The sequence below is a fragment of the Anomaloglossus baeobatrachus genome, chromosome 1, assembly GCF_048569485.1.
Source record: "Anomaloglossus baeobatrachus isolate aAnoBae1 chromosome 1, aAnoBae1.hap1, whole genome shotgun sequence".
Lineage (NCBI taxonomy): Eukaryota > Metazoa > Chordata > Amphibia > Anura > Aromobatidae > Anomaloglossus > Anomaloglossus baeobatrachus.
In genome coordinates this window covers 290,790,216-290,811,535 of record NC_134353.1, presented here as the reverse complement: position 1 = coordinate 290,811,535, position 21,320 = coordinate 290,790,216, and the positions used below count along the sequence as shown (strand labels likewise).

The 21,320-nt window shown below is 48.2% G+C and overlaps 1 protein-coding gene across 1 annotated transcript in view; it reads left to right on the top strand.

Moving 5' to 3' along the window:
• The window catches only part of LOC142291938 (alcohol dehydrogenase 1-like), a 143,984-nt gene that overhangs the window by 98,412 nt on the left and 24,252 nt on the right, over positions 1 to 21,320 (top strand). The window contains exons 3-5 of the mRNA XM_075336911.1: positions 1,496 to 1,637; positions 10,969 to 11,056; positions 15,418 to 15,637. Coding sequence (XP_075193026.1) covers positions 1,496 to 1,637; positions 10,969 to 11,056; positions 15,418 to 15,637 — 450 coding nt within the window. The remainder of the gene's footprint in view (positions 1 to 1,495; positions 1,638 to 10,968; positions 11,057 to 15,417; positions 15,638 to 21,320) is intronic.

The window sequence follows — 21,320 nt, the reverse complement described above, 5'->3', positions numbered from 1 at the left end:
TCCTTGATTCCCAAACTGTCCTCAAATTCCACCTGTTGATCCCTATTCTGTATCAGCACCCATCTCACCCCCCCCACTCCACTTCTCATTCTGTGCCAGCATCCATCCCCCCACTTCCCAAACTATGTCCTCAAATAATCCCCCCATAACAATAAATCTTTGTCTTGTGCTTAATTTACCACCAACACTATATGCTCCTCTGCAGCACCAGCGAGTGAGGTCAGCAGTGTGATTACATGACCTGATCATGCTGCTGATGTCATGCTGACCCAGAAGTGACAGTGGTCAGTGCTTCAATTGTATTCATGTCTGCAAGTTAAGAGAGAAATTGATCGCTTGGAGCCAGCTGAACAGCTAACTCTCACTACAGAGGGTGGCAAAATTCAGCCATCAGGGAGACATCTTTAGACTGCCACATCATGTGGCCCAATGGCGAACCTGGTCGGCTGCACCCAGGGTAAATGTCCTGCTTGATCCCCCTGGATATTCTGTTGACGTGACCTATCACATAAGCTTTCAAGGTGAGTGTGTGACATATCACATGATACAGAGGTAAGGGGGGTGTCATACCTTATAAACTGCACTAGGCCCTGGCTACTTTTAATGTGTGTGGGTGTGTGTGTGTGTGTATGTAATATTTAAAATTAGTCAATGTTTTAATACCTTTTTTAGGACACCCTTTAGTTATAATTACTGCTGCAAGTCTTTTTTGGTATATCTCAATGTTTGCCAACGTCTATGCAGAATAGCTCTAGCTAAGTGAGATTGGATGGAAAGTATTTGGGGACAGCAATTTTTCAAGTCTTCCAACATTTCCTTAATGGGATGTAGGTCTGCACCTTGACTTGGCTATTCAACACATGAATATGATTTTATCCAAAACATTTTGCAGCCTCCAACAGGTTTTCCTTTAGGATTTCCTGTATTTTGCTCCAGCCATCTTCCCATCTACTATGACTAACTTCCATGTCTCTGCTGAAGAAAAGCATGATGCTATCACCACCACATTTGATGGTGGGGATGGTGTTTTTATTGTGATGTGTAGTTTTCCACCACTCATAGCATTTTGCATTTAGCTTAAAATGTTCTACTTTAGTCTTATCTGACCATAACATATTTTTCCACATGCTATATGTCCTCCACATGGCTTTTTGCAGACTGTATATGGGACTTGTCATGGTTTGCTTTCAAAAATAGCTTTCTTCTTGCCACTGTTCCATAAATGCCAGATTTTTGGATGATGGATTGAACAGTACACTGAGATGTTCAAAGTTAGTGTTTTAATAATCCTAACCCTCCTTTTACAACTGTATCCCTGACCTGTCTTATTTTTATGATTTGATTCCTAATGTTCTCAAACAAAGCTCTGAAGCCTTAGCTGTAGTTATAGTGACAATAAATTACATAAAGGTTTACTCAATATTCTAATTAGGTGATCTACTATGAATCTTCTTTTAAGATCATTTTATAATCCTAAAATCTCTTCTTATTTCAGATTGTAGCCACAGGAATCTGCAGGTCAGATGAACATGTCCTAAGTGGGGCTTTTGCTGGCGTCAAATTTCCCATTATATTAGGGCATGAAGGTGCTGGAATAGTGGAAAGTGTGGGATCTAGTGTAACTGGAATTAAACCAGGTAAGACTAGTGTTCCAAAGGGTAACGTTTAGTTATTTTTTTACTGTGTGCATGTTTCAGTATATCATTCAAGGTTCCGCTTTAATTGTGAAGAAATATATAAACAAAGTTGGATATTAAAAAAAAAAAAAAAAGTCATGGCATTTCTTTAAGTTTCTGAGATTTTCTTAATATTGAAAACAATGTGTATTTTATTGCTAGTAATACCAATAATTTGAATTGTCCACAGTGCCAAGTGAAATGGAGAAGGACTTATTCTGAGAATCAAAAATTTAGATTGGATTCTCTTTGAGGTACCAACTTCGAGGGGAAAAGCATACAGCTGCTGAATGGTACCTGGAGCCTTGTGCGCTGATCTGTCAGGATTAGGGGAGATGTATATGGATTAGCCATTTTGTCAGATCCATATAACACAATAGTGGAGTTGATTAACTTTTTTTTTTTTTTTTTTCTTTTCTCATAAATTACTAAAAGCAAAATGATTGATTAGTTAGAATATTATCAGCTGTGTTTTATGCAGCTCAATTAAAGGAGGCGGAAATAGATGCTTCTAAAAGGTTTATCATTATACTAGAAGGTGGCCTGATTCTAACACATCGGGTATTCTAGAATTTGTGTAGTTAATGTATGATTTTTGTTATTTATATAGTGTGTGTGTGTGTGTGTCCTGGGGAGAGAGGAGGATAATAGGAGGACTAGTCCTTGGGGGAGAGGAGTATAACAGGATTACTAGTGTACCGCCCTGAGAGGGGCCCGGCCGCTGCTCGGGCCGAGCCGCTCGAGGTCCGGGCTCGGGTTGTCGGCACAAGCGCCTCCGGACTGGGGGCCATGTCACTCTGTTAAAGGGGGAGGCAGTGGGGGGGTGGTGTGGGATGAGGCGCGCAGCCGGGGGAGGCCGCATTGTCTTCCTACGGGTCGTGACGCCACCCACGGGTCGTGGTGATGGGATGCACCACCGCTGCGGCTGGAGTGATGGGGGCTCGTCCGGGATCGGTGTTGCGGCCGCAGCCTAGATGTTAGTGTGGCGCCCTGGCCTAGCCAGGTCGTCACAGATGACATACAAACACCCCACCCCCATTAGACAGGGACACCAGCCAAACACAAAACTCTTGTTGCCTCCCTCCAGTGTCTGATATCCACACCAGGTGGGGCGGAGCTAAGCGGTTGGCTCCACCCACCGAGGAGTTCACAGGCCTGGAGGCGGGAAAAGTGACAGTTCATTGTTGAGCAGTGAAGTGAGAGGAGCAAACACTTGGGTATCTGGGTTTGTGGCCCAGGCACTGACAGCAAGGTTGGCAGACGGTGGTGGGCGACTGCAGGAGTGGTGGAGCAACGCGGAACCGTAGAACCGGGGACAGGCGACGGCCCGCCGGTACCGACCAGGAAGCGAAGTGAAGCCAGCACACACAGGCAGGGCCAACGGACCCCGACCAGGCTTGGAGCCGCCAACAATAGTCAGATCCGAATGTGACTGGAACCCCAGGGGTTTCATAACAGCAAAAGTCCCGATTTGAAGGCAACCGCCCACACCGTGAGGGTATACAGCTACCGCCTAAGGCTAGAGACCCAAGGGCCAGCGCCTGCGGGCAAACTGGCTCCTCCGGTACCCATACGCCGGGGAGCTGACTACCGTTGGGAATCCATAGTAGTCAGAAGAACATCAAGGTGCAGGGAAAGACAGCCGCCATCACCTGTCCGGTTAGAGACACTGCAGCCGGCTGCAGGACCCGTCCATCCAGCCGTTTGGTCTACCGAGGACTTTGTACCTTTCTTGCTGAGTGAGTACACCCGTGCCATCCGTCATCGCGCCGCGCTGTCCCTGCAACTCTGCACCTCACCAACCCTGCCTCCCAGTCACATTATCGGGCCCTGGGACCGAGTTGCCCGCAGGCGCTGGCCCATCGGATGTTTGGCCTTTGGCGGTGGCACTCACCCGGTATCGGTGGGCTTTTGACTTCTTTCGGGACTTTGGGTGTGGATGAACCCGTGAGGTCCAGCCAGCAATTAGTCAATTTGCCTAAACTCAGTGGCTTCTAAGCTAGGACTGGGTCTGAGTACCCGGTTTCTGGTGCTCCGTTACACGGTTGACTCCCCGGTTCAGGACCGGCGGGCTGAATACGGGTGACATGGTAGGTGTTGTTACCTGTGACCCCCTGGGGTCCAGGGCGTCACACTAAGTCCTGGGGAGAGAGAAGGATAGCAGGAGTAGTCCTGGGGAGAGAGGAGGATAGCAGGAGGAGTAGTCCTGGGGGGAGAGGAGGATAGCAGGAGGAGTAGTCCTGGGGGAGAGGAGGATAGCAGGAGCAGTAGTCCTGGGGAGAGAGGAGGATAACAGGAGGAGAAGTCCTGGGGGGAGAGGAGGATAACAGGAGGAGTAGTCCTGGGGAGAGAGGAGGATAACAGGAGGAGTAGTCCTGGGGGGAGAGGAGGATAACAGGAGGAGTAGTCCTGGGGGAGAGGAGGATAACAGGAGGAGTAGTCCTGGGGGGAGAGGAGGATAGCAGGAGCAGTAGTCCTGGGGGGAGATAACAAGAGGAGTAGTCCTGGGGGAGAGGAGGATAACAGGAGGAGTAGTCCTGGGGCGAGAGGATAGCAGGAGCAGTAGTCCTGGGGGGAGAGAAGGATAGCAGGAGCAGTAGTCCTGGGGGGAGAGGAGGATAACAGGAGGAGTAGTCCTGGGGGGAGAGGAGGATAACAGGAGGAGTAGTCCTGGGGGGAGAGGAGGATAACAGGAGGAGTAGTCCTGGGGGGAGAGGAGGATAACAGGAGGTGTAGTCCTGGGAGGAGAGGAAGATAGGTGCCCAATTTTTGGGGGGGCGTGGCCGAGCGGGCAGTGTGTATGGGGGGCGTGGGCAAGCGGGCAACTATGCAAAGCGGTTTCCATAGTTGCCCGATGTGTATCATGGTTACCAGCGTAGCCGGCTCTGGGACACGTGTGCTGGGAGCCGGGGTAAGCTAGTAAGCATGGTACACATCAGGTAAGTATTAAAAGCGACAGTGCTGGTTCACTTGTTGTTCGTTGGTCTCCTGCTGTGCAGCACGCATCGGCGTGTTTGACAGCGGGAGACCAACGATCTAAATGGGCAGGGAGCCGGCATATGCTGTAACTATGTTACACAATATTACCCGATGTGTAGCATGGTTACCAGCGTACGCCGGCAACCCAGCCGACACATACCCTCGCGTTGCCGACGTACGCTGGTGTGGGCTCCCAGGGGTGCAGCACTCACCTGGGAGTCGGGGCTCCGTGTCGGTTCAGGGAATGCGTGTGGGGGGAGTCCTGGGGGGAGAGGAAGATAGGTGCCCAATTTTTGGGGGGGCGTGGCCGAGCGGGCAGTGTGTATGGGGGGCGTGGGCAAGCGGGCAACTATGCAAAGCGGTTTCCATAGTTGCCCGATGTGTATCATGGTTACCAGCGTAGCCGGCTCTGGGACACGTGTGCCGGGAGCCGGGGTAAGCTAGTAAGCATGGTACACATCAGGTAAGTATTAAAAGTGACAGTGCTGGTTCACTTGTTGTTCGTTGGTCTCCTGCTGTGCAGCACGCATTGGCGTGTTTGACAGCGGGAGACCAACGATCTAAATGGGCAGGGAGCCGGCATATGCTGTAACTATGGTACACAATATTACCCGATGTGTAGCATGGTTACCAGCGTACGCCGGCAACCCAGCCGACACATACCCTCGCGTTGCCGGCGTACGCTGGTGTGGGCTCCCGGGGGTGCAGCACTCACCTGGGAGTCGGGGCTCCGTGTCGGTTCAGGGAATGCGTGCGGGGGGCGGGGCCATGCTGAGCGTCCAATGCGTGAGGGGGCAGGGCCTGACCAAGCAGCCAATCCGTGGGGCGGGGCCTGGCCAAGCGGCCAATCCGTGGGGCGGGGCCAGGCCGAGCTCAGCGGCCAATGCGACGGTTGTCACTGTAACGATATAATTTTGGAGCAAGACAGACAGAATAAGGCAATTTATATATATATATATATATATATATATATATACAGTTAGGTCCAGAAATATTTGGACAGTGACACAAGTTTTGTTATTTTAGCTGTTTACAAAAACATGTTCAGAAATACAATTATATATATAATATGGGCTGAAAGTGCACACTCCCAGCTGCAATATGAGAGTTTTCACATCCAAATCGGAGAAAGGGTTTAGGAATCATAGCTCTGTAATGCAACGCCTCCTCTTTTTCAAGGGACCAAAAGTAATTGGACAAGGGACTCTAAGGGCTGCAATTAACTCTGAAGGCGTCTCCCTCGTTAACCTGTAATCATTGAAGTAGTTAATGTCTGGGGTTGATTACAGGTGTGTGGTTTTGCATTTGGAAGCTGTTGCTGTGACCAGACAACATGCGGTCTAAGGAACTCTCAATTGAGGTGAAGCAGAACATCCTGAGGCTGAAAAAAAAGAAAAAATCCATCAGAGAGATAGCAGACATGCTTGGAGTAGCAAAATCAACAGTCGGGTACATTCTGAGAAAAAAGGAATTGACTGGTGAGCTTGGGAACTCAAAAAGGCCTGGGCGTCCACGGATGACAACAGTGGTGGATGATCGCCGCATACTTTCTTTGGTGAAGAAGAACCCGTTCACAACATCAACTGAAGTCCAGAACACTCTCAGTGAAGTAGGTGTATCTGTCTCTAAGTCAACAGTAAAGAGAAGACTCCATGAAAGTAAATACAAAGGGTTCACATCTAGATGCAAACCATTCATCAATTTCAAAAATAGACAGGCCAGAGTTAAATTTGCTGAAAAACACCTCATGAAGCCAGCTCAGTTCTGGAAAAGTATTCTATGGACAGATGAGACAAAGATCAACCTGTACCAGAATGATGGGAAGAAAAAAGTTTGGAGAAGAAAGGGAACGGCACATGATCCAAAGCACACCACATCCTCTGTAAAACATGGTGGAGGCAACGTGATGGCATGGGCATGCATGGCTTTCAATGGCACTGGGTCACTTGTGTTTATTGATGACATAACAGCAGACAAGAGTAGCCGGATGAATTCTGAAGTGTACCGGGATATACTTTCAACCCAGATTCAGCCAAATGCCGCAAAGTTGATCGGACGGCGCTTCATAGTACAGATGGACAATGACCCCAAGCATACAGCCAAAGCTACCCAGGAGTTCATGAGTGCAAAAAAGTGGAACATTCTGCAATGACCAAGTCAATCACCAGATCTTAACCCAATTGAGCATGCATTTCACTTGCTCAAATCCAGACTTAAGACGGAAAGACCCACACACAAGCAAGACCTGAAGGCTGCGGCTGTAAAGGCCTGGCAAAGCATTAAGAAGGAGGAAACCCAGCGTTTGGTGATGTCCATGGGTTCCAGACTTAAGGCAGTGATTGCCTCCAAAGGATTCGCAACAAAATATTGAAAATAAAAATATTTTGTTTGGGTTTGGTTTATTTGTCCAATTACTTTTGACCTCCTAAAATGTGGAGTGTTTGTAAAGAAATGTGTACAATTCCTACAATTTCTATCAGATATTTTTGTTCAAACCTTCAAATTAAACGTTACAATCTGCACTTGAATTCTGTTGTAGAGGTTTCATTTCAAATCCAATGTGGTGGCATGCAGAGCCCAACTCGCCAAAATTGTGTCACTGTCCAAATATTTCTGGACCTAACTGTATATATATATATATATATATAATATTATTTTTTTTTTTTTCCCTCCGCCTCCACTGTGTACATGCAGTCATTACAGCCACTCCATAATAAGGAGAAAGCTGACAGGATTTACCTCTTCTAGGCTTGCTCCCTTTTATATAGGAAACCATTTTTACTGAGTACATTCAACATTAACTCCATCACGACTGGCCTATTTTGGGTCTTCAGAACAACATATATACTATTCTAGTGTTCCATTGAAGTACTGTAGCTGTGTATTACTTGGTTTCAAAGGCATCATTACAGCGTATAATCAATCACCATTTCTTAACTCTCTATGGGGGAGGAATATCAAAAAACAACCTTAAAGGGGTTTTCCCAGGAACAAAGTTCATTTGAAAGTTTATTTTAATCGATAGATCTTTAAATAATACTTTCCACAATTAGATGTTTAAAAAAAAAAATGTTCCTGTGCTGAGATAATGTTGTATATGTGCCCCTGCTATGTACTGTGTAATGGATGTCTGACCATACAGAGACATGGTCTGATCATGTGCCGTCCCAGCAGCGGATCAAACTGCTCGGGTCCGGGGTAGTGTCTGTTCATGGCTCGAGGGTCTCCGGATCGGCTTAGGGGGCCACACTCTAAGGTAAAAGGGGGAATATTTACAGGGAAGTTATAGTTCATGATGCCACTGTCGCGGGCGGGGAGGGACGCCGCTGCGCTGCGCTCGCTCGGGTTCGGCGCTGCTGCGATGGTGGCTCGAGCGGTGGGCCGGATCCGGGGACTCGAGCAGCGCTCCTCGCCCGTGAGTGAAAGGGGGGTTACTGTGGTTTTGGGGGATTTGGTCTGTGACGCCACCCACGGTTTGTGGTGAGGTTGGGGCACCACCGCTGCTGTTGACGGGGATCCCGGGAGCGATGGCAGGGAGCAGCTGGGATGTTTCTCTCCCCTCCGTGGGTAGGGGGGGTTGGTGGTCCCGGGGCCCGGTGAGGTGACGGGGAGGCAGGGTTGGCAAGGTGCAGGGTCGCTTGGCTGCGCAGCGCGGTGCCGGACGGCACGGTAGTACTCACTCAGCCACAAATGGATGCAAAGTCTCTGCTAAAACAAACGGCTGGATGGACGGGTCCCGCAGCCGGCTGCTGTGGTTTCTCCCAGACGGTTGGTGGTGGCTGCCTTTCCCTGCACCTTTTGTGTATATGGGCTGGAGGAGCCTTTTTGCCCGCAGGCTCTGGCCCTGGGAACTCTAGCTGTGGCGGTAGCTGTATTTCACTTGTGCTGGTTGGACAGTTGCCTTCAATCGGGTCTTGGCTGTTTGGAAACCCCTGGGATTCCGGTCACTAACGGATTTGACCTGTTTAACGGCGACTCCAAGCCTGGTCGTAGTCCACAGGCCCTGCCGGTGTGTGCTGGCTTCACTTCGCTCCCCGGTTCGGTACCGGTGGGCCACTGCCCGTCCCCGGTCCTACGGTTCTGCGTTGATCTGCCTCTTCTGCAGACGGCCACCACTGTCTGCCAACCTTGCTCTCGGTGCCCGGGCCACGTACCCAGACACAGTCAGTTTGCTCCTCTACTACCACTTCCCTAACTCAGACTTCTCTCTGACTTCCTTTTCCCGCCTCCAGGACTGTGAACTCCTCAGTGGGTGGGGCCAACCGCCTGGCTCCACCCCACTTGGTGTGGACATCAGCCCCTGGAGGGAGGCAACAAGGATTTGTGTCTGACTGATGTGCCTATCTCTGGGTGGGGGTGTCGTGTTGTAGTCCCTGTGACGACCTGGCTAGTCCAGGGTGCCACACTACCTGTGGTATACGGTAATGGGGAAGTACTACCACTGCCGTTGGAAGCACCCGGGGTGATGGAGTGGGGCAGCAAGGTGTAATCGCCCTCCACGGGCAGGGGAAGTCCCCGGGATTCTGGATAATGCCACTGGGTGCCGGCAAGAGGGAAAGTCACTCAGGTACTCACTCAGTCAATAAACAGATGCTGACAACTTGGTAAATCAAGTTTCTGGGTTAAGCTGCCTCTCAAGGGGAGCTCGTCCGGGTCCCGTCCCCTATAGTGTTGCCTGGTGATCCATGACCTGCCTTCTGCACAATGTTTAACTTAACATAGTGGCCCAGTAGTCTGAAATTGGCCGGGCCCCGCTCCCCAATGTGGCTAAGTGTGGGAGCCTGCTCTCAGGGCTCACGCTTGGGATCTTCTTGGGCCAAAAGCCCCGCCCACCCGCGGCTAAACCCCGCCCACTTACAAGCGGCCAATTAGATTGATGAGTAGGCGGAGTTTAGCCACGGGCGGGCGGGGTTTGATTGCGAAAAGAGCCGTTTAGATATTTTTAGTGGCTCACACTAGTGATCCAGCTCCTGTCGTTTACAGCAGGGAGCCGGATCTTTGTGTCGGATCGTTCGCGACCGACACATCACTAGTGTGTAGATTAAAGGGCTGCCAGCCAGAAAATATATCTGCCACCCTGAGCACTGTGGTCAACAGAATATTTGGTGTGGGGGCCGCAAAAAAAAATCACTGCTCATGCTGACGGCAAGTGGACTCTCCCCCCCACCCCCCACACCCCATCGGTCCATGGCCCCGGCACTTGCCTGGGTGCGCTGGGTGCTGACGCTGACCCAGCATATCCCTATATAGTCAGACACTGCCATTACACAGTAAATAGCAGGGGCATATTTATAAAATTATCTGAGCTCTGGAACTTTTTTTTTTTTTTTTTTAAACATGACCAATCATGTAAATTATTTTATTGATTTAAAATGAACTTTTTTGTGGGACAACCCCTTAAATGTTATGCACCTCAGTGTTTTTACTTTATTCTAAGGGTCAGTACTATACTAATGATAACAAAAATATGCAGAGTTGTATTACTTTCTAAACTTTTTTTTTTTTTTTGTGCCACCGTAATATTAAAGCCATAATTGTGTATACAGGGATTTTTTTTATTTTTGTGGTACATAAAATAATTTTTTACATAGTTTAAAAATAAATATTTTTTTTCAATTGTTAGGGAATTCGCTTTGTGCTTTATGATCACAAAATTCTGCTAGTCAATACAATTACGACATTGCCAAGCATATTATATTTTTTTTTTACTACTTTGGCGAAAAAAAACAACTCTTTTTAAAAAATAAACTTGGGTATTGGTTTGTGTCGATGCAGAAATAAGGAAATACATATATATATATATATATAGATATATATATATATATGCACTAATATAACAAAGCATTCTTATTGTTAACACTGATTTGTGTTTTTGGGTACAGCATTTCTGCCCAAAGAATATTCCACAAGGGATCTTTTAATCACTTACATAATACAGTGCATACCTCACGACAAGGTTAGACAATCAGTCAACCCATCAATAAGCCAATTGCATCCGTGGGTGACCGGAGCCAAGTGGCCAGCACCTTCCCTCTGTCTGAATCTTTAGATAGTGTAACAGTTAAATTACTGGCATAACCAAATATCTCCCATGTTGTCATGAACCTGGGGAAAATTCTTGTAGAGTTAGATTCCTTTCATTTTGGAAGAAGGAAGGGACTAACATGAGCTGTGGCCTCATAAGGAGATCTACAACATCTCCATGGACAAATTTTACGATTAAAATACCCTTTGACTGATTTTCTCTTGAACATAATTCAACACCTTCATGAATATTCCAAATGTGGTTTTAATCCTACTGTATATCCAACAGGAGACAAGGTCATACCGCTATTTGTTCCTCAATGTGGAGAATGCAGAAGTTGCCTAAATCCAGAGAGCAATCTCTGCTACAAAGGCTTGTATGTATTAATGATATTCATGTTTGTAATGTATAAAGATGCAATGTATGTGAAATTTTTTTTTTTTAGGTCCCTTTAGGGAACTTAAACTTGCAATCTCTGATCCCTTTGTTAATCTACTCCAATGCAACTGTATTGAAGTATACTGAGAAAATCTTCTATGAAGCCCAGCCTCAGGCTGGTCTTCACAGGACTACAGTCATGACAAAGAGCCTTCAGTTAGCCCCTGGCTGACATGGTAATCCACCCTGAAATTGATTTTCAGAAGCCGAGACAGCTTTGTGGTGCATTAATGTTGCTGCGAGCTTTGATTGTTGCTCTTTGAGGCAGATGCTCTCTTTGTGTAACAACAATAGCTTCATCTGCCCAGGCTGATGCAGGCTCTGCTCCTGAACCCGCATCATACAGTGGACCTAACATGCAGCATAATTGTACAGCAATTGTTGATAAAGGGTTAAATTTCATCAAAGTTTTGATTTGTTTTAGATTTACAACTTCAGCAGAATCAGAACTTAGATATTATTGGAGAATTAACAGTTTTACTTGGGATATACATAATCTATTATCTGCACCATTTTAAACATGGTTGTGATTCAAACCCCAGGGACACATACCAATTCTGAGAACGGGGCTCTCAAGTACCCCATCAGAATGTAGTCTTAGCTGTGCATATGTGCCTCCACTCCATTTAATGTCTGAGACTACTGCAGTTAGGAAAGTACATCAGCTATCTCAATCAGTCCTATAGAAAATAAATTGATTGGTCACTGCTCAGTTTTAGCGACTCATTTCAAAACCACATTCTTGTAATTGGCAGAGGTCTCTGCAGTCAGCCCCCCCCCCTCCCCGGTGATATGAATGTTCTAACCTGTAGTGTATAGATAGGTGCTAACTAGATATGAGCTAGTGTGCTTGGGTCTAATCATTACTCGATTGAGCAACGGGGTGCTCAGGTACTCATGGAGCTTGGCCAAGTATCGCGGGTGCTCGGACATTTTGTCCGCGAAACAATGACCACAACGCACAGGCTTGCTTCACTGCAGGGTGTGTGCAGGCGTCCCAGGGTGAGCCAGTCGCAGTCTCTGGCTCTCCCAGGGGATTATTATTATTACTAGAAGGTGGCCCGATTCTAAAGCATCGGGTATTCTAGAATTTATTGTGTAGTTAATGTATAATTTTTGTTATATATATTAGATGTTGTGTGTAGTTGCCAAGTGTTTGTGTAGGGGCTGTACATGTTCTGGGTGTTGTCTGGGTGTGGCGGGAGGTGAGAGCGGTGTTGTATGTGTGTTGCGTTGTTTGTGGAGCGTTGTGTGTGTGTTGCGCGGTTTGTGTGTGTGTGGTGTGTTTTGGGGTGAGGTATGTTTTGTGCAATGTGTGTGTTGTGCGGTATGTGCGTATATTTATGTATGCCGCAGTGTTTGTGTGTTGTGTGTGTGCGGCGTTGTCTGTGTGTGTGGGTGTCTGTGTAGGGCGGTGTTTGTGGTTCCCAGTGTGGTGTGTTGTGCAGTGCGCGTGTGTGTGTGTGTGTTTGGGGGGAGGTGTGCACCTCCCATCGTGCTCCATCCCCCATGCTGTGCACCCCCCATCGTGCTCCATCCCCCATGCTGCGCACTCCCCATCGTGTTCCATCCCCTATGCTGCGCACTCCCCATCGTGCTCCATCCCCTATGCTGTGCACTCCCAAACGTGCTCCATCCGCCATGCTGCGCACCCCCCATCGTGCTCCATCCGCCATGCTGCGCACTCCCAAACGTGCTCCATCCGCCATACTGCGCACTCCCCATCGTGCTGCATCCCCCATGCTGCGCACTCCCAAATGTGCTCCATCCGCCATGCTGCGCACTCCCAAACGTGCTCCATCCGCCAAGCTGCGCACTCCCAAACGTGCTCCATCCGCCATGCTGCGCACTCCCAAACGTGCTCCATCCGCCATGCTGCGCACTCCCAAACGTGCTCCATCCGCCATGCTGCGCACGCCCAAACGTGCTCCATCCGCCATGCTGCGCACTCCCAAACGTGCTCCATCCCCCATGCTGCGCACTCCCAAACGTGGTCCATCCGCCATGCTGCGCACTCCCAAATGTGCTCCATGCCCCATGCTGCGCACTCCCAAACGTGGTCCATCCCCCATGCTGCGCACTCCCCATCGTGCTTCATTACCCCATGCTGCGCACCCCCCATCGTGCTCCATCCCCCATGCTGTGCACCCATCGTGCTCCATCCCCCATGCTGCGCACCCCCATCATGCTCCATCCCCCATGCTGCACCAGCATCAGCCTCTCTCCTCCCAGCATCAGCCTCTCTCCTCCCAGCATCAGCCTCTCTCCCCCAAGCATCAGCCTCTCTCCTCCCAGCATCAGCCTCTCTCCTCCCAGCATCAGTCTTTTCTGTCCCCAGCATCAGCCTCTCTCCTTCCAGCCTACCCCAGCCTCAGCCTCCCCCAGCCTCTCTTCTCTCAGCCTCCCCCTCCCAGCCTTCCCCAGAATCAGCCTAGCCTACCCCAGGATCAGCCTAGATTCCCCCAGCATCAGCCTCTCTTCTCTCAGCCTCCCCCCTCCCCCTCCCAGCCTTCCCCAGGATCAGCCTCTCTCCTCCCAGCATCAGCCTTTTCTGTCCCCAGCATCAGCCTCTCTCCTTCCAGCCTACCCCAGCCTCAGCCTCCCCCAGCCTCTCTTCTCTCATCCTCCCTCCCCTCTCCCAGCCTCCCCCTCCCAGCCTTCCCCAGGATCAGCCTAGCCTACCCTAGCCTCAGGCTCCCCCAGCATCAGCCTCTCTTCTCTCAGCCTCCCCCCCTCCCTTTCCCAGCCTCCCCCAGGATCAGCCTCTCTCCTCCCAGTCTCCTCCAGCACGCCGTGCTCCTCTGCCGACACTCACAGATCCGATCGCATACACACACACACACACACACACACACACGATTGCATACACACCCGATTGCATACACGCACACACACCCGATCGCATACACTCACGCACACACACATTGACGATATTGCACATACGCGCTCACACTCACAACATCCGGAGATACCACATGCTTCTGGCCATGTGATCCTCCGGCAGGTCCTGGAAGCTCACAGCACAGTATCGCCGCCGAGAAGCAAGCGATATCCCAGGATGTTGTGAGTGTGTGGATGCGATGTGATGTGTGTGTGATCTGATGTGTGTGTGTGTGTATGTGTGTGTGTGTGTGTGCTGTTATGTGCGTGTGTGTATGTTACGCCGCTGCAGGACCTTGATGCGCTGGTAACTATGCTAGCATGGTTACCAGCGTATCTTGTCCCCCACTCACACGGGAGCCCACACCAGCATACGCCGGCCAGCCCCAGCAATACGAGGGTATGTGTCGGCTGGGTTTGCGGCGTACGCTGATGTGGGCTCCCGGGGGTACAGTACTCACCTGTGAATCGTGGCTCCGTGACCGTGTCGCTTCGGGGAATGCGTGGGGGGGCGGGGCCAGAGCTAGCGTGCATTGCGTGAGGGGGGCGGGGCGTGGCGTGGCCGAGTTGCCAATGCCTGCAGGGTGCCGGGGCGAGAGGCCAATCTGTGGGGGGGCGGAGCCTGGGCGAGCGGCCGGCCAATCTGTGTGGGGGCGCAGCCTGGGCGAGCGGCCAATCCGTGTGGGGGGGCGGGGCCATGGCGAGCAGAGCGGCCAATCAGCTTTGTGTCACCGTAAGGACACAATTTTGGAGCAAGACAGACAGACAGATAGACAGACAGAATAAGGCAATTATATATATAGATTATTATTATTATTATTATTATTATTATTATTATTATAGCGCCATTTATTCCATGGCGCTTTACAAGTGAGAGAGGGTATACGTACAACAATCATTAACAGTACAAGACAGACTGGTATAGGGGGAGAGAGGACCCTGCCCACGAGGGCTCACAGTCTACAGCATAAAACATAAACAAATAGATAAAACATTCTCAGACGTAGTGTGACCAAAAAAACCCTACCCTCCCTTCCTTCTCAGTTAATGGCCAGCTGCATGTGAATGATCATTGACTTTCCATAATGCTTGTTACTCATGTCAAACTCATCCAAGCTTCTGACCGTTTTGAACCTAGCCTTGTTAGCCAAGAAGGTGTGATCTTCAACTCTTCTGTGTGGGTGTCTTGTCCTCTAAGCTATTAATGCTAGATTTACATAAAAAGCATTTTCTTTTTTGCGGTACTTTCTTTCAAGAAGGAGGCACAGGAATAAAGCAAACATTCAGGGGAACAGATGGTAATTGTATATTTATGGCAAGTGACAAGTCCTCTTTAAATTATTGTTTTCAACAATGCATTGTACAATGTTTCCTCAAGCTTTAGTTTTAATGCCTTTTTATTGTTTCAATTCTAACTAGCCTTGGCAAATGTGATGGCACCACAAATGAGAACTCCAGCAGATTTACCTGCAAAGGGATGGCTGTTCACAGCTTCTTTGGTACTAGCACCTTCACGGAATACACTGTAGTGGATGATATTTCTGTTGCTAAAATACATGAAGATGCTCCACTGGATAAAGTCTGCTTGATTGCATGTGGATTTTCTACTGGATATGGCTCAGCTATAAATACTGCAAAAGTAAGAACAGAAAACCTGATCAATAATTCTATTAATAATTTGGAAAATTATTCATGATCAATTAAATATTTTTTAACAGTTCAAGTAATACATACATTCATGTCTTCATGAATGGCTACAGTGAAGTACACTGTACACTGTAAAAGAAAGTTTCATGGTTGACTGTCGTCACTATCATTCAAGTCAAAAGGAGGAATAAAGGAAGGGTTTCCAGGAGAACATATCCTCTGACAGCTTGCAACCTCATTTGCCTACATGATACAGCTTTTATCTTATATTAGACCTCTTATGTCATTCATGAAGAATTAGAAGAATTAAAATGTGTTGTAATCCCCTATTAGGCATTTTAATTAGTTGGTGATAAAGACAATGACCAATTCCTATAATACTATTCTTAGCTTTATTTAGTGTCTGTGCCGCCCCCATGCCAGCAGCCGGGGCTGCTCTGAACCGGACCTACAGTGCAGCACAAGGGGTGCTCCAGACTTGGGGGTCGCATGGACACGTCGAATAGTTCAGTTGTTCTGGTACTGGACAAGGTTGCACGGCGGTATGGCGACACAAAGTTCTTTGTGGTAAACTAAGGTGGTGGTGGCCGGCCTCCGCTCACGGGTGTATCTGGTCCCACACCCCGGCTAGTAGTCAGTGTCCCTCTTCTCTGCACTGTGTGTTTTTTCTTTCAATAGACTTCCCGGTATGTAACGCGGGAGTCCGCTCCCAGCCCTTTTTGTGGGGAGCCATGCCCGTCGACTCTGACCCATGGGATCTCCTGGGCCCTGGCGGATGCCCTATCCCTCTCGTTGGGTGGTTGTCACTTTTCGGGACTTAGGTTGGGGCAGGACTTAAAATCCTGCCCTCAATCGGTTAATTAGCTAGGCCGTCGGTTTCAGTCCTGGCTTCAGGGTCTGAGTACTCACTTGTGCACTGTTTCCGGGTCGGTTCTCCGGTGTCGATACCGGCGGGCTACAACCCTGTCCCGGTCCACCTCTGATCTCCGCAGCCATCTTCCCGTCTCCTGCTGGCTCTGACTATTGTCTGCCACCTAGCCAAGGCACCAGGGCTCCAACCCCGGCACCTGCCAACTTCAGCTTCTCTGTCCACTGGAGCTACTTCTAGCCCCAGCTTCCACTCCACTTTTACTCCAAACTTAATCTGAACTTGACTCCTGCTCAGACTTAACTTAACTGACTTGTTTTCTCGCCCCGGGTGCTCTAGACCCCTAGGGGGGTGTTCTCCATCCGCCTGGTCCCGCCCACTGGTGTCTGTCCTACCCTAAGGGGGATGACTAGGGTTTCAGGTCAGCTGTTTTAACCCTGTGTGGGAAGGGTGTTGTGTGGGGGCCTACCTGTGTGACTACCTGGTTTTGCCAGGGCGTCACATGTCACAATTAACACTTTTTTTATTGAAAATATAGTTGTCAGCAAATACATATTCACAGTACTGTGATTAGATGGGATCAGTATAAAATATGTTTATTAGTGATGAGCGAGTACTAAAAAGCTCGGGTGCTCGAGGCTCGGGCCGAGCATCCCAAGATACTCGTGTACTCGGCCCGAGCACCGAGCCCAATGTTATCCTATGGGAGACCCGAGTATTTTTGTGAAATGACCCCCGGCAGCATGTAGAAACCCTAAACATGTCACAAAACTCTCAGAAGAGTGCTCAAATGACATGGCAACAGCATGGGGAAGACCCCTTGAAGCATTTATCACTCAAAAGTCACAGCTGTGAACAATTTTGTCCGAGTTTTACGCCATTTTTACGGACTCACCAGAAAACCTTCCAAAATGACACCAAAATGAATTTTCATGGCGGAAATGTTAAGGGCACATACCCAATAGTGAGATAGAGCTGGTGTATGTTACTTTTTGAGATTAATACATGAAAGATTTTACGTAAAACATTGTGTGGCACTCCGATGTCCAAAACGCACGTTTTGTGCTTTTTACTAACGATGTCGGTAATTTTTTTTTTCATTCTATCTCCCGTCGGTCGGTCTTGCTCAGTCTGTCTCTCTCTGTCTTGTCTGTCCCCCTCTCACAGTCTGTCGGTCAGTTCCCCCCCCTCTCTCTTACTTACCGTTCCCCGATCACCGGCGCGGCGCTGCACGGCTGTTCACTAAACTCCGGCGGCTTTTCCTCTTTTGAAAAAGCCGGCCGCTCATTAATCAATCTCGTATTCTCTGCTTTCCTGCTTTTCGGCGCCTATGATTGGTTGCAGTGAGACACGCCCCCACACTGAGTGACAGCTGTCTCACTGCACCCAATCACAGCAGCCGGTGGGCGTGTGTATACTGTGCAGTGAAATAAATAATTAAATAATTAAAAAAAACAGCGTGCGGTCCCCCCAATTTTAATACCAGCCAGATAAAGCCATACGGCTGAAGGCTGATATTCTCAGGATGGGGAGCTCCACGTTATGGGGAGCCCCCCACCCTAACAATATCAGTAAGCAACCGCCCAGAATTGCCGCATACATTATATGCGACAGTTCTGGGGCTGTACCCGGCTCTTCCCGATTTACCCTAGTGCGTTGGCAAATCGGGGTAATAAGGAGTTAATGGCAGCCCATAGCTGCCATTAAATCCTAGATTAATCATGTCAGGCGTCTCCCCGAGATTCCTTCCATGATTAATCTGTAAATTACAGTTAAAAAACACACACACCCGAAAAATCCTTTATTAGAAATAAAAAACACTAACAAAGTCCCTCATTACCAATTTATTAACCCCGACAAACCCTCCATGTCCGGCGTACTCCACAGTCCTCCAGCGTTGCATCCAGCTCTGCTGCATGAAGGTGACAGGAGCTGCAGAATACACCGCCGCTCCGGTCACCTCCACGCAGCTAATGAGATGAGTATAGCGATCAGCTGAGCTGTCACTGAGGTTACCTGGATCCAGCGGTGGATGCAGCGGTGGCCGCGGGTAACCTCAGTGACAGCTCAGCTGATCGCGCTACTCACCGCCGCTCCGGTCAGCTCCATGCACCAACTGAGGTGAGTATAGCGATCAGCTGCTGTCACCGAGGTTAATCGCGGCCACCGCTGGATCCAGCGGTGGCCGGGAGTTACCTGACTGACAGCAGCTGATCGCGCTATTCCCTTCATTAGCTGCGTGGAGGTGACCGGAGCGGCGGTGTCTTCTGCAGCTCCTGTCACTTCCATGCAGCAGAGCTGGACGCGACGCTGGAGGACTGTGGAGTACGCCGGACATGGAGGGTTTGTCGGGGTTAATAAATTGGTAATGAGGGAATTTGTTTGTGGTTTTTATTTCTAATAAAGGATTTTTCAGTTGTGTGTGTTTTTTAACTGTAATTTACAGATTAATCATGGAAGGAATCTCGGGGAGACGCCTGACATGATTAATCTAGGATTTAGTGGCAGCTATGGGCTGCCATTAACTCCTTATTACCCCGATTTGCCAACGCACTAGGGTAAATTGGGAAGAGCCGGGTACAGTCCCAGAACTGTCGCATCTAATGTATGCGGCAATTCTGGGCAGCTGCTGACTGATATTGTTAGGGTTGGAGGCTCTCCATAACGTGGAGCTCCCCATCCTGAGAATACCAGCCTTCAGCTGTATGGCTTTATCTGGCTGGTATTAAAATTGGGGGGGACCGCACGCCGGTTTTTTTAATTATTTATTTATTTATTTTACTGCACAGTATAGACCCGCCCACCGGCTGCTGTGATTGGGTGCAGTGAGACACCTGTCACTCAGCGTGGGGGCGTGTCTCACTGCAACCAATCATAGGCGCCTGTGGGCGTGGAAAGCAGGGAATATGAGATGGCTGTGTACAGAGCACAGCGCGCCCGCCGGTATAAAGGCTCGGTCACGCTGTGCGGGCCGGCCAATCACTGCAATTCCACAACTAACAGGGCTGTGGCATTGCAGTGGTCTGCCAGCCAATCCCTGCATGAGGGCTGGCTCTCAGAAGAGCGCCAACATGCAGGGATGAAGACCACGAGTACAGCACGAGTATCGCGAGATTACTCGGTACCCGCCGAGTAGCCCGAGTACAGTGATACTCGTGTGAGTACCGAGTAGTAACAAGCATACTCGCTCATCACTAATGTTTATCAATTCAAAGTGGAATTTTGTTCACATTAAAATATTACAGATAATTCAGCTAATTTTAATAGAACATAAAAACACAAAATACAACTTTTAAATGATCATTGCATTTAATCCTCAACTGGTGAGGTGGGATTTTTGTCACGCAACTGCTGATTTGGGGCTTCTTATACCCCAGTGTTTAGAAATCTTTAATTTTTACAGAAAATGCAAAGGTTGTTTTCTTATTGGCGATTGATTACACGAGTATAACAAATTTTTGACACACACACAAGTATCGGAAAATGTAATACATTAATGATTCATATCAGCATTTTCCAATGACTGCCAGCTGAACAAAATCTCCCTGGGGTGAGGCAAGAAAGGCTTGTAGGTCTTTAGATGTTTGTCTGGGTTAGGCTGGTCTCACACATTTTTTTCTTGCAAGCGTTGATGAGACGGAGTTTTGTAGAACATATGTGTAACAATATAACTTTCATTACAAAAAATGCAAAAAATAAATACACCGCACATACAACCCCTGGCAAAAATTATGGAATCACCTGGCTTTGAGGCGTTCATTCAGTTGTTTAGTTTTGTGCCATGTCTGTGATCTGCTTTTTTTTTTTTTAAACAAAAGTAAAGTCATTTCAAATGTCAACTTTCTGGCTTTAAAAAAAATCATAAACTTAATGTGCTAACCATTAACTGTTACTTTTCAAGACCAAACAGGGGGAAAAAATATGGAATAACTCAATTATGAGGAAAAAATTATGGAATCATGAACACTCCCAATACATCACTAGTATTTTGTTGCACCACCTCTGGCTTTTATAACATCTTGCAGTCTCTGAGGCATGGACTTAATGAGTAAAAAAAAGTACTCTACATCAATCTGGCTCCAACTTTCTCTGATTGCTGTTGCCAGATCAGCTTTGCAGGCTGGAGCCTTGTCATGGACCATTTTCTTCAACTTCCACCAAAGATTTTCAATTGGATTGAGATCAGGACTATTTGCAGGCCATGTCATTGACCTTATGGGTCTACTTTCAATGAATGTTTTCACAGTTTTTGCTCTCTGTCAGGATGCATTATCTTGATAAATGATTTCATGATCCCCAAACATCCTTTCAATTGATGGGATAAGAAAAGTGTCCAAAATTTCAATGTAAACTTGGGCATTTATTGAAGATGTAATGACAGCCATTCCCCCCCCCCCCCAGTGCCTTTACCTGACATGCAGCCCCATATCAATCACTGTGGAAATTTACATGTTCTCTTCAGGCAGTCATTTTTTTTGTTTAGCTTTTCTGTATGTAAATCTCATTTAGGTGGTTTCTTACAGTTCGATCACAGACATTGACTCCAGTTTCCTCCCATTCGTTCCTTATTTGTTTTGTTGTGAATTTCCTGTTTTGGAGACATTACTTTAAGCTTCCTGTCTTGATGCTTTTTCTTCCTTGGTCTACCAGTATGTTTGCCTTTTAAAAACCTTCCCATGTTTGTAATTGGTCCAGATTTTAGACACAGCTGACTGTGAACAACTAACATATTTTGAAACATTGCATAATGATTTACTTTTTTTTAACCCAAGAACACATACCTGGGGCCTCGCAGGCCTGCTAGGTA